The sequence below is a fragment of the Strix uralensis genome, chromosome 6 (genome assembly GCF_047716275.1).
Source record: "Strix uralensis isolate ZFMK-TIS-50842 chromosome 6, bStrUra1, whole genome shotgun sequence".
Lineage (NCBI taxonomy): Eukaryota > Metazoa > Chordata > Aves > Strigiformes > Strigidae > Strix > Strix uralensis.
This window is the reverse complement of record NC_133977.1, coordinates 32,064,831-32,087,347: the sequence shown is the minus strand read 5'-3', so window position 1 is coordinate 32,087,347 and position 22,517 is coordinate 32,064,831. Positions and strand designations below refer to the sequence as shown.

At 46.1% G+C, this 22,517-nt stretch overlaps 1 protein-coding gene across 1 annotated transcript in view; it reads right to left on the bottom strand.

Moving 5' to 3' along the window:
* Positions 1–7,372: 7,372 nt before the first annotated feature.
* The window catches only part of GLI2 (GLI family zinc finger 2), a 197,276-nt gene continuing 182,131 nt past the window's right edge, over positions 7,373–22,517 (bottom strand). Inside the window, exons 11-14 of the mRNA XM_074873568.1 lie at positions 21,850–22,014; positions 17,160–17,441; positions 13,682–14,018; positions 7,373–12,622 (exon numbers count right to left, since the gene is read on the bottom strand). Coding sequence (XP_074729669.1) covers positions 10,269–12,622; positions 13,682–14,018; positions 17,160–17,441; positions 21,850–22,014 — 3,138 coding nt within the window. The 3' untranslated portion in view covers positions 7,373–10,268. The remainder of the gene's footprint in view (positions 12,623–13,681; positions 14,019–17,159; positions 17,442–21,849; positions 22,015–22,517) is intronic.

Here is a 22,517-nt window from a genome sequence, read left to right as displayed (position 1 = left end):
GGTGGTTGCAGCCTGCTGTCACGTACTGTGCTGGACATCTTAGTGGTCTTTCAGTTGTCCATCCTACCCGGGTGATACAGCTTGTAATTTCTGAGTCACCAAGCTCAGATTTACTCCTGCTTCTTTGTCTGCTTTCTGCCACGCTTCATGCAATGTTCATGATTGTCGCTCCCACCACAACTTTCAGTAAAAAATAAGAGACTTTTCTCAATAGGTGTCACAGAAATGTCATATTCTGAGCTGTAGCTCTGGATTTCTGCAGTCTGCACTGATGGAAGGAAAGCTCTGACTTCTGCATTGAAGGCACCTCCAACTGGTGTTGTCTGGGCCCTGAACAAGAGTTGGTGTCATCTCCAGCGACACAAATGTAATTCTGCAAAACAATGTGAACACTTCTCCTTCCCAGGCTAAGTTGGTTTGTGCTTTTACCATTGCTGGTTGACCAGCTTGGACAAAGGCTATTTCCCTTGTAGCTGAAAAGAAAGCAACATTATATGCAAGTTTATAAAAAAAAAAAAAAACCAAACCAGCCTCAAAACAACAGCTCCAAGATACAGTCAGAAAACTCAAAAAACCCCAACCCACTCTTCAAGGAAGCAGCAGGTTGCTCTATGAGACAGAAATTGAACTAAAGCAGCTTGTAAGAGCAAATAGGTCATTTGAAACAGCAAATTTTCAGGCCTGAGCATTTGAGAAATTATTTTCGAAAGAGAGCAGAGTGTTCATGTTGATTTGACCAGATCATACCTATATCTTTCAGCACTGGCCCATAATGAGCAGCCTCATTCCTGCCTTGCAGCTGGGAGTTGCAAATATTGGCAGTGACCACCCTACTGGGGCAGTGAAAGCAGCCCATGTCACTGGCAGTGGCACTGGGCCTGGGCAAATTTCCTTTAGGAAGTGGCCTGTCCTGCCCAGAGGAAACCCCCCAAATCCCCAGGAATGTGGGGCAGTTGTGACCAGTGGGGACCCGGTGTTTTGGTCTCCTCCAACAACGCCAGATCAGCATCCCTATGCCTTCCCCATCCCTGCTGCTTATCTAAAGGAACATTTTGGTTCCTATACTGCTGGCTGCATCTAGGTAAAGAGAAACATGGCCTCATGTTACAGCTCTACTAAGCCGCTACATTCATCTGCCTCCAGCAAAAGTCCATGTGAGGATAGAATTAGCTAAATCCTTTCCTGAGGTCAGAAAAATATTTCTTGGCCCAGGTTTCAGCCTTTGGGCTAGTTTTGCCCATGAGTGCCATCTCTCCGTGCTTTATTTAGCTGTGAAAAATGGTAGGTCAAAATTTGGTGTCTTAAGAAAAAAACAAACCACCACCACTAAAAGAAACATATAACTCAGGCCCGGCCTCGAGACTTTTTCTGGCTTAATTGTATGGGCTAGGTGTGAGAAATGGTCCTAGCTGACACACTGTGGTGACAAAACCCCTGGAGGTGGTCTGGTTTTGCTGACAAGGAAGAAATTTTGTCAGATTAAAGGGATGCAGGAGGACAAGGACTAGAGGGTGAAAGGTGCATGGAGTGAGCAGCAGGCATCTGCTGAGGAAAGGTAGCTACAAAGGTCAGGAAGAGCTCAACTTGCCACGGGCCACTGGTCACCCTGGAGAAGCTGTGAAGGGATGACCATTTGTCAAGGGACTGGGGACCTCAGGGAAACAGTCCTGTTGGCAGAGAGTCTCGATAGCAGGACGTCTACCTCCAATCCTTGTACTCATCTTCCTGCTTCATAACACTGTTAGAATATGGTCTTTCCACACTGCACCTATTTTTCCATTCTTCACACAGCCAAAGCACTCTCCTTTGGTCCTCACATGTGACAGGATGGTTCTGCGGTAACATAGTTAATGAGACAAACCATGCTGCCTCACTTGCACTATTTATGCTAGAGGCACATCTTCGGTTTTCGGCATGACACCCAGTTTGATTAATCTGAGGTTTTTTTTTCTAATTTGACTACTTTTCATCTAATAGAGAGCACTGATATATGTACACAAGAACAAGTTTACAATTGCAACCCCCTGATGGTTCTGCAGTTATTTTTATTTAAAAAAACCCCAATGACTTTTTTTAGTAGCAGTAAATGTGTTTGAAATATCTTAAAATAAATAAACCTCCTCCCCTCCATCTATGGGGTTTATTCTGAGGGGAGAAAAGACCCCCTTTGTTCACCAGTTGTACTCCCAAATGAACCATTTCTGAGCCCTGCTGAATCTGCTGAAACATCTGTGGACCAGTGCTTTTCCTGAAGTACCTTGTGTCAGCACTGAAGTAAGGGTTGGGAAAGATGTTTTACTTTAGCTAATCCTGTTGCAACACAGTACAATACTTTGTGTGTTAGCTGGAATAATTTTAAACAACATTAACAATGTGGTTTTTCCTGTTATAAGGAGGGATGATGCTAATCTAAAAGGCCTTCAGCCCCTGACTTTTTATTTTATACCTTCATCTTTTGTGAGATCTGGTTGATCCCAACTTCTTACAAGTGGAACAACATTGTAGGAAGAGCAGGGGTGGAAAACAGCTCCTCGTGGGCTCCTTGGAGACTTGACTTTTTCTGGTACTGATTCACCCATGATAAAGCCAGCCCGGTTCTCTGCATATTATTTTTTTTTTTTAATGTAAATGACAGTTAAAACATTACTGAAGAAATGTACTGATAATATTTTTGCTGAAAATCCTTTCAACATCACTTTTACAAGACTATTTGAGAAGTCATGTCTCAGCCCCGTGCTCTTCTGAATTCAGAGTTTAGATTTGGAAGGTTTTTAGGTTAAACTTGTTGATGCACTATTAGTATGTGCTAAATTTTAGGAGTGCTTTTCGAATGGGATCAGATTTTAAATTTCCCTTCCTAATTTGGGCAATTGCAGGTCATTTTTTGGAACTGTTCAATGGCTCTCATTTCTAAGAAAAGCCTTCTCAACGACTTCGGTGTCATTGGTGCTTTCAACACCTAGACCACTGCTGATCTGTTCAAAATGCTCCCACTTACTTCCAGTTAGTGATGGAAATGCTGGGATCTATGTTTTTTTCAATTAAGTAGAAACCATCACCTGGCTCAGTCCCAGTTTCTATTCCCTGAAAACATTTTTCATATTCACTGACAAATCTCCTGACATTGCTAAGACAAGCAATCATTTCCTGAGAGCTCCTCAAGCAAGGTGAGACCTGTTCAGTTCCTAGATGGCTGCTAACAAGGGAAATTCACTGGCCTGCAGGAAGCGATTAGGATCACCATTTGGAGCACCCTCCTCAGTAGGTGCTGGTGTTACAGGGGTGCAGCCTCTTGGACTGCAGAACAAAACCCATTTTCTCACCCCTCCTTAAGATCTCCCAGATACGGTAACGCCGCCCACTTTCAGCTTGCCTGGAGTGATGTTTAATCCTCTGTGCATTTCATGTAACGCTATCGAATTTCACTTATCGTCATTATTGATGAGTGACACAGAGGTTAAATGATTTGCATCAAGACATTTTGCTCAAAAAAAAAATTAATACATCACTTTTCAGTCAGTTGAGACACTTTGCTCAGATGCCAGTCAGATGGGTAAGTGCAGCAGGCAGGCACCTTCTCAGAGGGCTGCTTTGCCAGCTGGGAAATGGGGCCAATAAAGCCACCTGGAGATTACCAGGTTCTTGCTATACAGTAACAGTGAGCAGAAAGGGAGAAGCATGTTTGTTTCCTGCAGCTTGGCTGAGCCACAGAGGCTGGGAGCGCCTTTGCTCTGAGGTCTGCAGCCAAGGGCAGGATGCAGGGGTTGCCAAAGGGTGGGGCAGCCCACCTACAGACTCCAGGCCTGGGGCTGCTTTGCCTTTCCAAGCTAGCAGTGAATTAGTCCCAGCTGTGTTCCTCAGTCGTTGTCACTGCTGTGGTCATTTCCATCCGAGCAGGTGGCTGAAGCCCTCCAAGAGCCTGTATGACTGCTGTGCCACCAGTCACACTGCCTTTTCAGGTGATGGCTGCTTGCATGACTGGCCAACTGAGTAGTGGGCAGAAGAGGTAACAGCTAAAAAACACTGCTTTTGTTCCCCAAACCCCTTTATGTGAAGGTCTACAGATCTGAACTCTTCAAAATAGATCTCTCTTATACCCACATAAGCATCACTTTGTTTTGTTTTCATCATGGCCAGTAACTCCTCATGGCCCCTGAAATTTTGCAGGTGGGACACACACTGGAAGAGACAAAACCATGAAGAAAATTAGCCCCACTTTGTCCAGAGTTTTACTTCCTTCCCCGCTGCTCTCCTCATTTCATTTGATCTGTTTTAACCACTATGACTGCACTGTAGCATGAGACTTGGTTCTTTGGCCAACATCCAGCTGTGAAATATGTGCTCTTCTTCTGCATGATTCCCTCTGCAGGTGTCAGGAAAGCTGTTCCTCATTGTCCCGAGTCAAAAAATGCAACCGTCTATCTGTCAAACCCTGGCAGAGAGGATGTTTGTATGGGCAGAGCACTCTGGGGTATTTGTGAAGTTTGTCTTTATCTGTAGGCTTTCTGTGCAGTGAATGGAGAGAAAAAGGGAAAGGGAGACTCCTTTAGAAGACATTCAGAGCATCAGACCAAGCTTCTGCTTTGAAGACCTTCCTTAAAAGACCTTTCTCTACGGAGACTAGCCTGGGCTGTACTTAATAGGAGTTAAGGCTCGCCAGAGCAACCTAGACCAAAGATTTATGCAGCCCCATGCCCTGTTTCCTGGTGCAGGAGGTGCCTTTTGGGGTGTGTTGCCATGCCTGATGCTCCTTGCTGATACCACCCTACAAATGATCATAAAGGTATGATTGCAAAATAGCCTCTTATGGACAGATGTAGCAGCCAAAGAGTTTGCTTTTTGGTAAGCCATTGATACTTAGAGACATTTCCAGCAAGTGCACTGTAGTTGAGTGCAGCAGCTCTTTCAAAGTTGACAGCAGGCAGGCCACCATGCCCCCTACATATCTGCCTGACAGGCCAGTGCGGGGAAAATGGAAGGCACCTGTGTAATGAATCAGAGGTGCTAGTGCAATTGGGGGAAGCTACAGTAGTAACAAACCTTCGGCATGTGTGAAAACATCACTTTGTTCTTTTTTTAATTTTATTTTTACAACAAGCATATTTAATATAGCCATTTCAAATTTTACATGAAGCATAAATCAAGGATAAATAAGTATATTTGCCACAACACAGGTTGTTTTGTAGTGTCTAAATTTCTTAAGTGTTAGGTCATTTTACTTACAAGTTAACTAGCTGTCTGCAAGAGGCCTTGGTTGGTCATAAATTGTCCTTCCAATAATATAAAACACACCATTTATTTACAACATGTATGCTCTTCCAAGTAGATCCAACAGCTCGTAAAGAACAAGAGCTCCTATGTCATCCCTACTGAGACCACTGCAATAAAGAGCTGTTGGAATGACTCCGTACTCAGTAAGTGCAATCAGATCCAGCAACAGTAGCTTTTATGGGCTTTTTCTCCCCTCCAGGAAAACCTGAGATATTAGTGCAATATTAAAGAGCTGTGATGGTTTTACCCAGAGTGGGATCTTACTCCTCCTATGCTCTCACTGGTTTTGGGAATGGAGTGAGGTTAACACTCACCAAAGAAGGTCAGAATCAGCCCTGTTAGGATGGTTTATTTTCATAAGGGATATGATTGATTAAAAAGAAGGTTAATTGAATACTATGCAGCTGCCACAGTAGTATAAACTCCAAGCTCTGGCTTATAAACAACATTTGTTGCAGAAGGGTTATTACCCGCTTACAATTGGACCAATGAGCCTTTTGATCCCTGTTTATTCCAGGATGGCCGAGCAGTAAAAATGCACATGCTGGTACATGACCTCGGGTGGGCTCCTAGGAAATCTTAGCCCAGTTTAAGTAATAAATATGTTCTTACACAGGCAGAGGTGTGCCCTGATCGAACTCTGAAGTGAAATACCAGCTAAAAACAGCATTTGATCTAGATTAGAAACCCACTTTAAGTGTTTGAAGTAGAAAAGCGGTAGGAGCTGATCTGAGTCTCCAAAGCCTTTTGTCAATAGAAAAGCTCTGAACAACTTCCTTTTAATAATATTACTGCATTTTTTAAAAATGTGATTTCTGTAGTTCTTGGACAGTACAGAGGGGTGTGATGTTTATCCAATGGATTTACGGACTAACAGGATCATTAACACATTAATCAACATCTTGTTCATTGGCTCAACCTCAGACCGTGCTGAGGGTGACTAGATTGCCTCAAGAGGTACACAGGAGCATGGGATTCATCTCACCCTACTGGAGAAGGTGTCTAATCTAAGCTGGCTATGTGGGGTCTCTCTGTAATCAATGAGGAGAGTGACAGATGTCTTCAGAAGAAAATCCACCCCATCCTATGTGTCTAAACCAGGAAAGATTAATTCTGTTTTGGGATATGACAATCTCTTACCACAGACCATGAGGGAACCCTGATGATAGGGTAAGGATTTGTCCCAAACTTACCTGATTCTACCAATCAGCTCAGCAGGGATCCTGCATGGAGGAAAATGAGGACACCCCCTTCAGTTGCTTCTGCATGAAACTGCTGGTTCATTTGCACCAAGTGTCATGGCTGATCCACTAGCCAACTGCTTTGCTCAACAGCTGGCTTTATTCCAAACTCATTGCTGTGCCCAGGAGGATCACCTCTGAACAGATTCCTCAACCTCCCTTAAAGCTCTAGGCCTGTCCACGCCAGCCCTCCTTTATGAAACCAAGTTGATAATCAGTCTCTTGAGTGGCTGGGCTAACTCCTGCTGCAGTCAAATGAAGTCTTTCTCATCAATGGGCTGGACCAGGCTCTAACTGGATCACGACTGGTGTATCTGTTGCTCACCATATCGTTGATTCCCATCACATAGATAGTGGACAGGCTCATTTCTCCTTTCTTCAAACTCAATATTCAACATGTCGCTGTCATGGCCCATCACAGCTCTGATGATCTGTCCTATTTCTGCCTCCTTCTGGACACTGACCAAAATGGTCAACAAGCCATTTTGCCATGAATCTTCTGGTTGCTGAACTTCTTCAGCTCTTGCTTTGAGCCCTTCTCCTGTGCTGTCCCTGCTGCACTGACACCCTTCTTCAAATGACCTCTGCCAGGAGGCCAAGGAAAGACATCTGGGCAGCATGGCTATGCTTGCAGCAGCACCCTGGCCTCTCTGCCTCTCTTTCTGCCACCTCCATTCCATTGTTGACTGGAAGCTTTTCAAGGCAAGACCATTGCACATCAATGCAGTGACTCACACACCAGGCCCATCCAGCTCCTCACCAGCTGTTCCTAAGCACCACCAGAGTCCAACCAAATGTGACAGACCATGACCAACCACCATTACCAATAAAAAGCAATAAATACAGGCACAAGGAATTATGAAAAAAATTACTTTTTAATGTACAAAAGGTTTATATACAGGTTCAGCATGTTACCTCCGTTCTTATGATGTAGAAAACAGCTAAAAATGTTCTTAAGATATAAATTTGACAGAACAATTCACCTACAGTACTTTTAGTAATGATGTCTTCTATACATAATATATACAGTGTTGGAATGGTTATTATAATACTTTTTCAGTAAATGAAGGAAGACCACCACTGGAAAGTCTGAGAAATCTCAAGTCATTGGAGATTTGGTTTTGCTTTTGTATTTGATCTTTTGCTAATGAGATATCTGTGAAGAGGGACTCAGTAGCCATCGTTGCCCTATGCAGCTGTCGAAAAAGATCAGATTAGCAGTTGAAGGACACACGAAAGCTTGATCCATCTCAGCACAAGGGATGCCCAGTTGTACTCCAAGTGTCCAGGACAACATACAATGTCCTAAAATATGTACTGCCCTCTTTTCATAAATGCAAAGGCAAGGGCAAGGTCAGTAACTGCAGGAGAATATATACAGCGGACTATAAAACAATCCCTTTAAACACAACTTTCACAGGAGACACAAATAAGCAGCCAGGCACCTTGCTTTGCTTTCCTGTCCTCATGCACTCTGGGCATCAGCAGGAGTCATGGGGGCCTCGAGGGCTGAAGGGCGAGGGTGAGAGCATCCTGTGCGCACCCTCTGCATCTGGGATGAGGATGGGTGAGACTGCAGGATGCTGAGCAGCACTTCCCTGCACCAGCCATACCCAGGGCTACCTGGCAGCAGCACTGTCCCGACCCACTGCTGCCAAGCACAGCTGCTGGTGTATCTGATACTGCAAAGTTTGCCTGGAGGTAACACGTGGCATTTTCATGCTAGCCCCTGGTCATGCCGGGAACAGTGAGCCTGACATTGATTTGTGCAAAAGGAAAGCAGGGACACCAAAAAGCCCCTTTATAGAGCTGTCCCTGTCCCGTGCAGGGGATGAAGTCAGATGCGAGTGAGAACATCACAGCAATATGAGGGGGAGAGGGGAGACGGCAAGGAGAGAGCGAAGCTCTGCAGATGCTTGTCCAGTCAAACCATGAGAACCTGGCAGGGCTGTCACACTTGTCCCCTGGCCTTCAACATATGGGGTACAAAGTGTCTGATGCTATGAGAGCAGGAAGAGGAGAGCTGTCCTTGTCCAATGCAGTGAGAAGTTAAGCAAGGCCTCCTGCCCAAGTACATGTACCCCACCACTTCTACCCTTTTGTCTAATGACAGCAAAATAAATAATGCAACCAAGATTAACTTCAGTGCCAGGTGGGACTGGCCTGGAAACAGCTGATCATTATTACAAGCAGTTATATTTTGGTGGAGGATTTGGCTTTGGGAGGCCCTGTTCCTCCCATCTTTTTCCCCAAGGACATTTCCAAGAGATTCTCACTGACCGAGTAGTATTTTGACTCAAATACCTGTTTTGAGACTATCCAGATGTTTGCCTATGCTGTAGACTGCAGGTGCAGTGCTGAACTGAACGAGGCTGAGTACAAAGAGTAGCTATACACTGTAGCACAAAGCACTAGCCAAAATAACGGCCCGGGTTCTCCACGGTATGTTTTTTGGATACAGCAGCTCTTTTCATGCTGACCAAAGCTGTCGGACACGTTAACGTAGCACTGGGTGCATGCCAACAAGCCTCCTTGTGGGGCAGGGTATATTAGCTCATGCTTGGCCTCCCATCAGCGCAGCCACATGCCTGTTGTGTGCACAGAGCCCAGGTAGAGCCCTGCATGGAGTATATTACACAGATGAACCGTGGCCAGCTAAACCAGGTCCCACAGTGCTACCACAGTGCAGACTGGGCTGAAACAATCATAAAACTCTCTTCATCACCATCACTTTTGTATGTGAGCACCTCAGCATTGAAAACCCAACAGAAAGCAAAGCCATTACAAAGCTGCACAGGGATATGGTAATGCGTGCTTCAGAGATCTGACATTAAAGATGCATGCGGGGCCCCCGCAGAAAGTCACTGTGCTCAGAGGGCGCAAAGTTATGCGTGTGTGTCAGTCTGCACGCCGGAGCCTTCCTGCCACGGGGGATTATTTCCCAATGATTGCTGTTCGCAGGCCTCTGCTCCACTCTGCACATGATATAAACCATGTTGTAAACACATCTGATCAAAGTGTGCATTCACCTTTTATGTGTCTCATCAATGTGTCTTTCCAATGTTTTCTCAGAAACACCACTATGTTTTTATAAATGTACATTTTATATATGCTTCTGGCAATACACTATATTTGATTTTTAAAGGAAGAGAGGCCTTGGCTACTTAACACGAAAGCATGGTAAGGCACTTTGCTGAGAAGCCATTTGGAATCAATGCTTTTTGCAAGGTATAAAGGTATTTATGGTATAAAACAATACTGCTGGCAGAGGGCTTGTTTGGAGACGTAACTAAACCCTACACTCATCAGAGCAGAATACACAGTATGGCTTTTATTCTGATCAAAACTGCATCCTCCCGTTTCTTTCTGGGGCTGGTTGAAAACGGAATTTTTGCAAATGTAACTAACGGAAAATGATGGGGAGTGCTATTTACAGGGCTGCTGGGGAGGAAGGGTTTCATCTCTAACCACGCTCATGCTGTCTCCTAGCTTGGTGGTGATACCGTTCAGTGCTCTGGGAAACCAAGCCAAAAAGTAATACTAGAGGTGCACCCTTGCGGTGCTGAACTGCCTGGATATAGTTTACATAATTCTGTACAGAGACTTTTTAAAATTTTCATTTTGAATCCCTTTAATGTATTTAATACTTATAAAAAAAATCTACTCTATTGAAACAGATTATTTTTGAAAAGCACATTCATAAAACTGCTTCACGCAGAGCCCCTTGGATCGTGCTAAGGCTTTGTGCTTTTACTGTTATGACATCATGTTTAGAAATTTACTCTCTTCCGCCAGTGTGGTTAGCATGGAGCTCATATCGCCTATTGCCATATTGCTTATTCCCGTGGGTATGGTGGGCAGTGTCAGAGAGTTTCGTGGAGTCGTCAGGCGAGAGGAGTTCTGGGAGAGGTTCTGCAGGATGCTGGGGCTCAGGGTTCCTGACATCAGGCTTGAATGGTCCCCATCGTCCATGATGGCATCAAAATCTATCTGGGGCGGCTCAAGACCTTGCGAGTCCACTGTGCTGGACACCTGGTTCGTGCCCGGAGAAGGCAGAGCGGCCGGCTTGCTGTTCAGTGCACACTGCTGCTGTCTGACCCGGCAGTCCGCGTGATTATCGAAGCTGCTGTTCTGTTCATACATGTGGATTTGACCATAATAGTACATCAAATTGTTTTCCCTTGTGCCGTCTGCGCACTGCTGGGCTGGTCCCGGCAACATGTCGCTGGTTCTTTTGTGCATGGCCTCTGCCGCCTCCTGGCCCGGGCTGGTGGTGTTTGTAGGGTGGGGAGTTCTCATGTAGCCCAGCTGCTGGATGGTGCGGAGGCCTCGGGGTCTGCTGGCTGGGCTTGGCTCAGGGGGAGGACGAGGCTGGACCATGCCGGCTGGATACGCCTGCGTGGCTGAGCCCATCATGCTCTGCTGAGGCTCAAAGCTGGGCTGGTTGGAGGTCATGATGGGCTGATGAAAGGCCTCCTGAGCCATGGGGAAGTTCAGATGGGTCGGCTGAGATGAGTAGTTCTGACTCGGTTCGTGCATGACCTGGCCCAGCATCGTGCGCTCACTGTTGTTGCTGACCATTAAAGAAGGGTCAGTCGCCATGTCCATCTGCTGAGGATGAAGGTGGGGTCCGGACTTTGTTGCCATGCTGGTACAAGAAGGAGAGATCTGATTTGGGTTGCCACTGATTGCACTGGTGCTCAGCATCTGATGAGGTTGGTTATACCCTGCATGTAAGCCCAGATCGGGGTTCATACTGGGGCCTAGGCTCATCGGCTGCTGCCGCAGCTGCATACAGTTTAGCCTCTGCCCATCCATGCCCACATTTCTTTGCATAAAGCTCTGCTGTGTTACGTTCATACTGTTCTCCGGCAGCTGCATCTGCTGCTGGTTGTAGTTCTGGTACTGACCAAAGTTCTGCTTCTGCTGGACCACTGCTAAGTTCCCTTGTGAAAACTGCTGCTTCGACTGATTGGACATGATATCTACCGTACCCGAGCTGACTTCGTTCCACTGGACGGGCATGTTATTTTTATTCATGTCTGAGGAAGCATCAAAGCTCATGGGACATTCTGCCATCATGGGTCCCAAGTGGCTCATGCTTGCCTCGGCCACTGCCATCCTGCGTTGGTTGGGTAAGGCTGGAGGCTGCAGCTTCCCACTTCCCTGGAAGCTCTGCATCTCATTGTTGTACCCCATGGAAGTGCTCTCGGCCGCTGTCCCATTGCTCTGGGATTTGAGGTACTGCACCACGTCATCTGGCAGCATAATGTCATCATCTCCGACCGGCGCCTCCACTTCCCCAGGCATGGCTTCCATGGCGATGTTTTCACTGATGCTCAGTGGCCGGGGTGAGTAGGTGTGCCGGGGGAGGCTCCCATCTGAGCGCCCGTAGCTCTGGAGGCCAAAATTCCTCCTGTCTGCTGGGTGCGGAGTATGGAAGGGGTTCATGTTGTTGGTGCTGTTGAAGCGGTGAACTCGTGGGAGGGCCTGGGGGTCTCCAGCAGGTCTCCTCACTGGGTCGCTCGCCCGTCTCGTGCAGTTGCCTGGCACCTCGTGGGGAAATGCTGCAGCTGATGGGTAGCCATAGGTGTTACCATCACTGCAACGCCTGGGGCCTGGCGGGAGGCGGATGGAGGGCAAGGTGGGATCTGGTCCATCCATCAGTGAGATCCTGTTCTTCAGGGTCATCCTCTCCATGTTTGGCAGGGGAGTCGGAGGAGGGCCCCCCGTGGCAGCAGCATACTTGGCTTTCAGCCTGTAGTGCTGAGCTGGCGTGAGGTTCAGCAGACCTGGCATCCCGCTGCACTGGCTCACCTCGCTTGACCGACGGGAGGCGTCCGTTGAAATCGGGTCGTAGGAGTCAGCAGAGCTCGTGTTATTGGGACGGTGCCCGAGCTGTGAAGCCTCGCTGGAACGGCGGCTGGAGAAGTATGGGGAGATCCCTGATGATCTGCGGCTGACAGTGTAGGCAGAGCTGATAGTGCTTGTTGTACTATCACGGCGCTCGTTGAGTTGGTTCAGCATCGTAACCTCATTGACAGACAGCTCCATTATTCTGGGATTAGGCAGCGTAGCAGAAGAACCACCACTATTTTCTAGAATAGAGCCTAGGAGAAAGGTTGCAGGGAAGGAAAAGGTTTAGTTAGGTGAGAAATTCCACTTGGTAGTGTTCTTGGTGCCAGAATACTGACACAGAAAGCCACCCCCAAATATTTTATGGGAACGATAGTGGAATTGCATTTGCTGCCAGTGAATTCCAAGCTTCATCTCCAGCTCTGTGTCCCTGCACAAAGGGCAAGAAGGCTGGGGAGAGAAGACAAGAAGTCCCTGCTGCAGTCTTTGCAACGTGTACCCTGCTGATACTCAGCTGCTGAGGAAGTGCCTCCACATGGGCTTCTCTTAGTAGGAAAAATGTAGGACTGGTGTGAACAGTGCCATGGGGACAGCATGTAGCCACAGCCACAGCTGCCCACTGGGACAGATGCACAGCAGTCATGGATAGGAGGCTGAGAGCCCAAAAGCTGACACTCAAAAGCTCTTCCCAGAATAAACCAAGAAGCTCCAGTATACTAAGCCCTGAGATTTAAGTATAGCCCAGGCCCTATGCCTTGGGACTTCTTGGCAAAGTTAGAGGAGCACTGAAGGGATCATAAAGATGCCTTTACCAGGAATCCCCAGCCAGTGGGAAACTAGCATACGAAGCTGTAGGCAATAGCCAGGAGCTCTCAAAGTGTCAAAAGGCCTGTCAGAGCAAGATCAAGGATGGAGGGCTTGTCTGGATTGCTGCTGTACTCCAGCAGTCTCCCAGGAGGCACATTAGCCCTTGGGGAACTGTTACTGATGGAACAAACCCAAGCAGTCTTGTGTCTGCCACTGGGACAGTGAGGACAGCTGTGGCTGGGTCCTGGGCAAGCCCAGAAACAAGGACACCAACACCTCTGCCCCCCTTCACAGCTCTGTAGCACTGAGTGTCTGGGTTTCTGTTGCACATCACCAGATAGCTGTGTTTACACCCAAGTTCTCCATTTTACCTGACATCTCTATCCAGCAAGGGCTGACTCAGAGGTAATAAGAAATGATCCTCCTCCAGGGCAGACTCTTGGTTATGAAACCAGAGCCAAACTCTGGAGGGTTCTGACAGAACGTGGCCCAGGCCCAGGACTTACTGTTTCCTGAGATGGGAGGCAGCTTGGTGTTTCTGGCTTGTGGAGCTGGGCTCACCCATGAGCAGGAATCCTTAACTGTCTTGAGTTTCTCTTTCTTGAGCTGTTCAAGTCGTTGCATCGTCGTCATGTGTTTCCTTAGCTGCAGGCTGACTGTCGAATTACCAGATGAGACCGTTGAGTCCACAACAGGAGCGTTGTCATCCAACGTCGTCAGATCTCCCAGACTTCCCCCGCTGTGCATGTTCATTTCTACTCCACTGTCATTGTTGTTGGTGCTGCCAAGGGGTGATGGCTCACTGCTGCATGACGACTGGCCACCAGGACTGGACTGACACATCTTGGGGAAGGAAAAGAGGAGGAGTTGGGCAGGTAGAAACATGAATGGAAAGAAACCAGGAGCCCTACATCCCCAGCAGGCTGCACATGTTTGACCCTATACCAGAGTCTCCCCTCTCTTGTTACACTTCCCTGCTGCAGGATTTCAGCTCTACCAGAGGTCAGGGGCACCTTCCCTGGGGGAAAAGGGCAGGACAGCAACCCACAGTTGGAAAAACTGTGTTGGGTTCAACTGGAAGATGGAGAGAAACCAAATGCTGTTCCTCCAAAAGATTAAGGACAGATGCTTCTCGAAGAAAAGCAGCATGTTACCTGGTTGTGCAAGGTATATTGCAGCAAGCACTGGCTTATCTAACATAGGATCAAGACCTAAGTATTTCAGACACAACGTGTTTCTGTCTTTTAAATACCCCAACATATAATTAGGGTAGCTGACAAACTTCCCAGCCAGATAAAAACCTGGTTCAGTGTTTGCAAACTCCCACTTGCAGATAAGGCAGATAAGCACCATAAATATTTATTTTATTTACATTAGGAATTGCATTTCACATTGAGTAGTTTATTTGCAGCAGACACTAAATGGTCTGAACTTGCTCTGAGGTAGCTGTTGCTGCTACCAGACAGGATGCCTGTCTTCTCTGCTTGAGGCCCAAGCTCCAGAAAAAATGGGAGTGCTGAAAAGGCAATGTGCTTTGCCTCAGGCCAAAGTGGGAGTGCAGGGTGATGCTGTGTTTTACTTTGCTCTGTAGCAGCCCTCATGGGTAGGGCTGACTGGCTCTGATGGTCTCATAGCCCTTCAATTGGGATGATAGATACTGCAATCCCAGGATTTAATAGCAAGTTGTGATGCTGGGAGAAAGGCAGCAAAGGGAATCCTTGGGCACTGTGTCCTCCCCCTTTCTGCACTCAAGCAAATATCCCCTGTCCCTCCCCATCACTCCACAGGCCTCCCTCTTCACCCCTCGGGGGTTAGCTGGAGACAGGAGGTCTGCAGGAGGGCATGCTTTATACAGTTATTTTAATATAAAGGATTACTTTTGCTCACCTTAGTACCGACTGTCCTTAGGAAGGTAGAGTAAGGAAGGGTAAGTGGGAATAAAGAACAGGTTGTTAGGACAAAGACATCATTAACAGAAAGGACCATGTTAGTAAAAGGAGGAAAACGGGAGTGCAGAATACAATTCAAATTACCAACATCTGCCCCTCTCCCGTACCCCATTTTCCCTGCCTTCCCTCTTTGGGGGCCCAGTTAAAAACCCCTAAAAGAGACTTCCCACCCGTCTCCATGGGTTTGGGATGAGACCCAAAGATGGGTCAAAACAGGGGGCCTTGGAGTGATGGGAACAAATGAAGCGTGTCGCCCCTCCCACCACCCTGACCTTAACCAGGAAGCAGGAGTTGGATGTGGGCCCGCCAGGTCAGATGCTGCCCGTTAGACGTGCACGAGTGAAGTACGCAGTGCTGGATGGGGAGAGCAGAGAGGAACATCTGACCCACGGCCTTGCCGCCAGCGAAACGGCTTGGCTGACCCTGGGAGCACAGAGCCCTAGGAAAACAACCCCACACCTTCGGGAGAAACGGGGTGGGGAGCCATGATTGTGTCTGTGTTTTCATAAAAAAACCCAAACAAAACACACGGAGGAAGAGTATTGGAGAGAGGTCATTCTGTCCAGTGGTTCTCACACTCAGTTTTTGTAACCGAGTACAGAGCCTCATCACAGTAAAACTGTTCCTTTAGTCAATTAGACATTTTGGATATGAAAATACTCAATTCTTTCCTAACTGAAACATGCTGATCATTAGTAATTTGTCCAACAACTCATCCCTTAACTTTTTTTTAGAAAATCTTTGTAGCTCCAGGGCATGTTGTTTCATAGGAATAACAATCTTTTTGCCTGGATTCAAATCAAGAAAATATATATTTTGGAGCTCAAAGTCCTTTCAGCTCTAGTGAGAAGTCTGGGGACTATGTGAACACACTCCTTTGCAGGTGAAGGTCTTTTTTGCTGTATCCACCCCATACGCTGCCCCACTCTGAGCTGGTGCAGCAGACCAGAACTTTGGGTATGAAGGTGAAGAGAAACATCAAAAGGCAAAAGTGACTCATGTGTTGCAATGCTCTGTCTCCTCCACCAGCAGTGGTGTGCTGAGGAGCAGGTGAGCTTTCTGCATGGGGTGGAAGAGGCTTCAATGTGTTTGGGCCCATCACTGTACACACCTCGTTAGCACCATCGACCACACTACTGCCTGCTGTGGAGTTGCTGTAATGGCCAGAAGACTGATAAATGGTCTTTGCTTCAGCTCGAGGCCACTCATGGTGCTGTAAAGCGTGATCATGGTGGACTGCAAGCCCGTACTCTGTGGTCCACAGCATCAGCCCTATGTTTATTCCTGGTTTCGCTCCCCTGCCCTATCATCCTACGACAAGTTTCTGTGGCAGCTGTGGGTCATGTATTGAACTCGTGTACTCCTGAGCAATCTGTTCTAGCCCTCCTTGATTGAGCAGGAAGGTTGGACTAGATGATCTCAAGAGGTCCCTGCCAACCCCAGCAATTCTGTGCTTCTGTGTATGGTAGACAGGACTGAGGAATTGAGCTTGCTTAAGATACCCAACAAAAATAAACCAGCTACTTTTATCCCCAGTGGCTTCATGAGACAGCCCACAAGAGTTGTGCCAGCAAAACTGCTGTGCAGCAGCAGCCTGGAAAGAAAAACAGTGAAGGGTGCAGGGAGGAGGAGAAAAGGGATTGCTTAAACCAGGACTTCTGCTTCAAGAAGCATTCATCAATCTCTGCCCTATGGTTGTTGCTCAGTTTAAATTGATGAGGTAGGTAAAGCTCATTTAACCACAACACTCTGAGTTTTACCTACTTTCACAGCACAGGAAGGCCAAGCTCAACACTGGGAATCATGTGGCTCCCATGACTACTGAGGGTGGGAATTTGTGATGCTGGGTAGGAAGGTGCAAAATGTACTGGACTGTGCCCTGACCTGCAGCTTCATCTTTGGACTTGAACTCTAGGGTGTTGGCAGGTAAAGGGCAAGTGCCCAGAGAAGTAAATGGCATGCAAATGCTTCACGCCCCCATTGCGTCAGAGAAATTAGGGGCTGCATCATTTCTGCCAAGAGCTACTGCTCTTACCACAGAATTCTCTGTTTTTATCGTTTTGACTTGTAAGCAATCCTCCATGCTCCTTGTGGTGCTGTTGGCCTCGGGGCTCTCCTCTGAAATCTTGCTGCTCTGTTTGGCGCTTGCCTCATTGTCCCCATTTTCCTTGAGCGGGGGTGGCCTCGGGTGAACATCGTTGCGCTGCTTCTTCGTGACGTGGGCATCAGGCCCGTGCACGGTCTTGACGTGTTTCCTGAGGGAACTAGGGTCTGTGTATCGCTTTGTGCAGCCAGGTATTTTACAGACGTAGGGTTTCTGTCAATACAAGAAAATCTTGGGTTATACTTAGAACAAGCCCAAATATTCCAGGTACAGTGTATTAGCCAAGAAAATACAATGAGCATAGTGGTTGGCAGCAAAATACGAAGCATCTGCTCCACAGGGTTCTGAAAGACTGAGATCTCTAAGATGTGATATATGGGCTGCTGCTGATCCACACAGACCTGGCTAGTCATTTGCTGTTGGCTAAACTCCTTGTTTTCAGTTTCTGGATTAAAAGACAGCTAAGAATTCATGAAATACTTTCCTAATATTACTTTTCCATGTATGTATTTGCTCGGGTGGCCACAGGAATGTTTCTTGATTACGGATGGGAGGGAGGTGATGTAGGGGACTGGCCATAACACATTCTCTCTGCTAAGGTGGGGTCTACACCAAGAAAATGTCTGAGACCTTCTGGCTGATGGAATTCCAGTGAAACCAAGCCAGACTGGATTCACCCTACCCAATCCATCATACCACTCCAGCACCTGTCACCTTGAAATCTGTTATTGTGCAAAACAAACCACAGGCATGCAATGTTTTTTTTCAGACGATAGCACTCTAGTCCCGAATTCATGAATCATTGATTGCCACAGGAAAACAAGGCTGAAGCCATGCTTCTGAAAACAGAAGTCAGCAAACAGATACTTTTCCTCTTCTAACTTTTTTTTTTTATTGAGTTTCCAATTCCAAAGTGTATTAGTGCTGCAGTTGTTTGAGCTGGTGCTGTTGCGCTGGAAGCTCTGAATTCATCACAAGTTCCGCTTTCAGCCTCACAGCTACACTAAGTATTTTTCTGCCAACGCCCTAGGATAGATCCATGAAAAAACCCAGATACATGTTGTTTGAAGGCTACCCAAAATGACCATTCTTACTCTTTTTTTAATCTGTTTTATAATTTTGTCCAGAAGCTTAAGTGAAAAAATACAAAGGAGTATATATTCTTTGCAGAAAGCCAGCATCATCACATGAAAAACACTGAAAGTCTGTTTTTTATTCAAAAGCATGCTTCCTGACTGATCTTGGCACATCACTTTGAACAAACTAAATTCTCATAACACCCCACTGAGGTAAATATTCAATGTATTTTAAAGCTGGGTAAACCAAAGCACAAAAAGTAAAATAGTTTGTTTATAAATCTTATGCAGCCTTTTGGAAGAGGCATTATGGAAATATTGCTGCTATTAAAACCTATTCTAAAGAACAGAATCTCCACCACACATGCTAAAAAACCCTACATAAAACAGTTCAAGGATTTTTAAAAATATCCTTTAGGCCCAATAGTTCTGATTTTTCAGACACCAGTAATTAGAGTAACACCATCACTGTTGCTTGGCCAGCAGACACTCCACCTAATGGGGTACAACCATCCTCTTCATCAGGCCATACTTCCTACAACTGAACTGAGCACAACTGCTGTTTGTTGGCATGCCTTCATATATCCCCTGGGTTATCCAGATTCTGACATCAAATGAAGTGTATGCCCTAGTGAATTCAACAATTTAGGTATTTCAGATGCCTCCCTTCTACTCCCATACACATACAGCATGATACTCTTTAGGGTGGGAGAACTGGAGAACTCCCCAGGCACTCAGCAGAACTGAATTTCTGCATTTTACCCTTGTTTAGCTTGAAATGGAGAAAGCGTCACTCTGAGTCTCTGGCTGGCCGTGAACTCGTGCCACTCTTTTGTGTGTGCACTGAAGAGCGGTCACAGGATGAAAGCCCTTTTCCCAGGAATAACTTTGAAGGCATCCCCTGAAGGGATTCAAATAGTCACTGAAAGTTTAAAATGAAATAGTGTATGTGATATTTCAACAATCGAACAAAAGCCAGTGTGGTAATATATCCCCAGCCTTGAACTTCAGCATGTTTGGACCATACACCTACATCCTTTCACACAATGACTGAGACAAATACAGGGAACCTGGAACTTCCCACTTAGAGGAGACATGGATGACTAACTCTGAAACTGTGGTGTGTCCCAAGTAAACAGTGCAAGCAGAGGAAAATATTTAGTAGGTAGCTAGGAATCACAGTAGAGTTACCAATGGGTAATGGCAAATATTCACAGCCACAGACTTCTGCTTTGCATCCATGTGGTTTTGTGAGCCAAGGTCTCAGTGCAGTTTGCTAACCCACTGGCCATGGCTAGTTGAAGGACCCCCACCTGGGCCTGCTGCCCAGTGCAATGAGCTTTGCCCTGAGGGCTGTCATCTGTTGCAAAGGATCATGTCATATGTTCCTCAAAAAGAGGGTGTCAAACATATGGCCCAGAGAGCCATTATGTGCAGCCTACAGATCTCCCACAAATATTGGGGTATGCTTGTGTTGCATCAAGGAGAGTTGAATGGCATTTCAAGAGTGAGCATGATCACAAAATGTAAGATCATGTAGTGCCATGTAGTTCCAGTGGTAAGGCTCAGCTGGTCTGGTACAAATCCTCCATTAGTGGCTATGCTGCTTCTGCACCTGAGAAGGCTTTGGCATCCTCCAGGAGAAGCAACAGCAGAAGATAAAATCCCTATCTGTTATCTGAATCTTTAATTTGTGTTGTTGGATGCAGCCTGTGCCAAGTGTCAGCATATTACATGAGGGTCTGCCATAGACAAGTAGTTGGATGCTCCTGCCCTACAGCCTCACCTTCTTGCACAATGGGAACCCAAAAGAGCAGACCTTCAAGTGTGTTCAAGCTCTGCTCAGACAAAGTGAGGAATTATCCCAGCTCCAGTACAACTTCTAATTTGGATCACTTGGGAAATTGAACCCATCAAAGAAATGACAATTAATAACACAGCCAAGGACAGAATTCCACATGTAGGAATATGGGACACCAGCTGGCCCAACAGAAGGGAAACTCTGGCCTGCCTAGGAAGGATCCTGGAAAAGCTCTAGGGATCCAAGCTCAAGTGATCTATGGGCAAAAAATAGCTCATATACTGCTTCAGTGTGCACAAACTGGGCAGATTGAGTCTGTATCCAGCACTGAAAGTTGTACCAGCAGTCTTGATCCACATGAGAATCCTTAAGGATGGAAGAGAGATGCAAAACTGATTTAAGGACAGGAAAAAATGCAGCAGTAATGGGAATCTTCAGTGGCTTCATTAACTTATTTAGCTTATGAGAAAGAAAATGGAGAGTGACTTAACACAGTAGGGTTTTGAGGTGGAAATAGCAAAAATGAAAGGGACATTTGATCCAGCACTGGAGGAAAGCAGAGAAAGCATCCAGGGCTGGAAAACAAGCAATTTGTGATACCTGAGATCATGACTGCCTACCTTTCAGGGGAATAAGCTTTAGTCAAACACCATTTACTGGGAATGCAGGTTGCTGAGCAGATGAGAGGTTGCATGTCTTGTTGGTCCCTCCTGGCCTCAAGCTCAGTGCAGCCTTAAACCAACCCCAAGCTACCCAGTGTCAGTGCAGATATGGGTTAATTTTAACCTGTGTCCTGCTGGGAAGTGGCTTACTGGTAAAGGACAATCCTGACATCTGAGTTCATACCCAAAACAATTCAAATAACACTGGGATCCAGATCATTCATTTGGTCCATCTCAGCATCATGCTAACTTTGAGTCCTTATTCTGACTCCAACAGAATCTCTAAAACCTCCAGAGCTTTGGTTATCACTGACTGATATTATGCCAGAGTTAGAAATACTCCCAACAAGCCCTTTGTAGACACAGCATTGCTTTAATAAGCTGTCATCCATGGCAATTGCATTCCATTCTCCAATAGCCTATATTTAACTGTTGCAAATTAGGCTACAGACTGAATTCTTCATGGCTGCAAACACTATTAGAACTTTGGAGTGTTGTTTTTTCTTCCCCTGTCAGCTAATTAGTGGTAATATAAATTTCAATCGTCGGCCGTGGTTGATTGCAACAGACCATCACATGCGTTACAATAAAGGCAATTTCCTCTGCTCCCCAACTACTAATAGTGAGTCTTAATTAGCCAAGGTTAACAAAGCATTGCATTGTGCTCTATCATTGTACATCAAACGATGGAGGGAGTATTATTTTCACAGCGTCAGGATCCAGGGTAGCTGTTATACTACTGCAAGTCTACTCTACAGTAATATTAAACACCACATGCACAACTGTACAATCCTATTTGCGCTATTAAAAATTATAAATTTGGAAAATGCTTGCTTTAATTTCCAAAGCCGATTAAAAAGTTTGCATACTTTAACATCTGTTTATGATTTCAAACATGGCTTTCATAAATATAAAGCTAATGTGGTCTGGCTCTCCAGCAAAATAAATCCCATTAAAATATAAGAAAAACCTCTCATTACAGTAGGTTTCTTTTTACATGAGTCCAGCGTGTAAAGTGTATGTTTATTGTCAGCAAAATTAAAAAAAAAACCTCCGTTGAGCTGTGGTGAGCCCAGGCTTACCTCATTGGAATGCGTCCTGTTCTGGTGCTTGGCTCTGTCCGAGGCATTGGAAAAGGCTTTATTGCAGCCTTCGTGTTCACAGACATAGGGTTTTTCTCCAGTGTGGGACCTCAGGTGTGTCTTTAAGTTCTCCAGGCGGGAATAGGCTTTGGAGCAACCCTCAAACTAAAATAAAAAAACACAAGAGGAGTGATTAATTAACCAGAAAAATTTGATTTTCCCCCTGCCTAAACCCTTCTCATCTGTTTCTCATTCTTTCTTTTTTTCCTTTCCTTTAAAGGACTTGTGTTTTAGGGAACAACATCCACTTTGTTGGGAGAATTCGCTTCCATAGGCAGGCTGAGAATTTCAGCAGTGAGTCATATTTAAGGTGCTGCTCCTTGTTGGGTACCCACCTGACATTTCAACAAAAGACTCTTTTTTTCCAGCAGGGTTGAACACCCCTCCACTCCTCCCAGGGCTTTCTTAGCCCCTCCTGCCATTCCTCTGCAGCTAACACACTCAGAAACAGAGGCCTTCTCCTTCCCACCCAGAGAACTGATGGATTCTTGATGGTTTGACCAGCCTTGCAACTTTACTAGCACCAGTGTTGGAACACATCTAACACACATGCAGAAATCTAGCAAGCTTTGAAGTTTCCCAAATTACAGCTTGGGTCTACTCTTGAA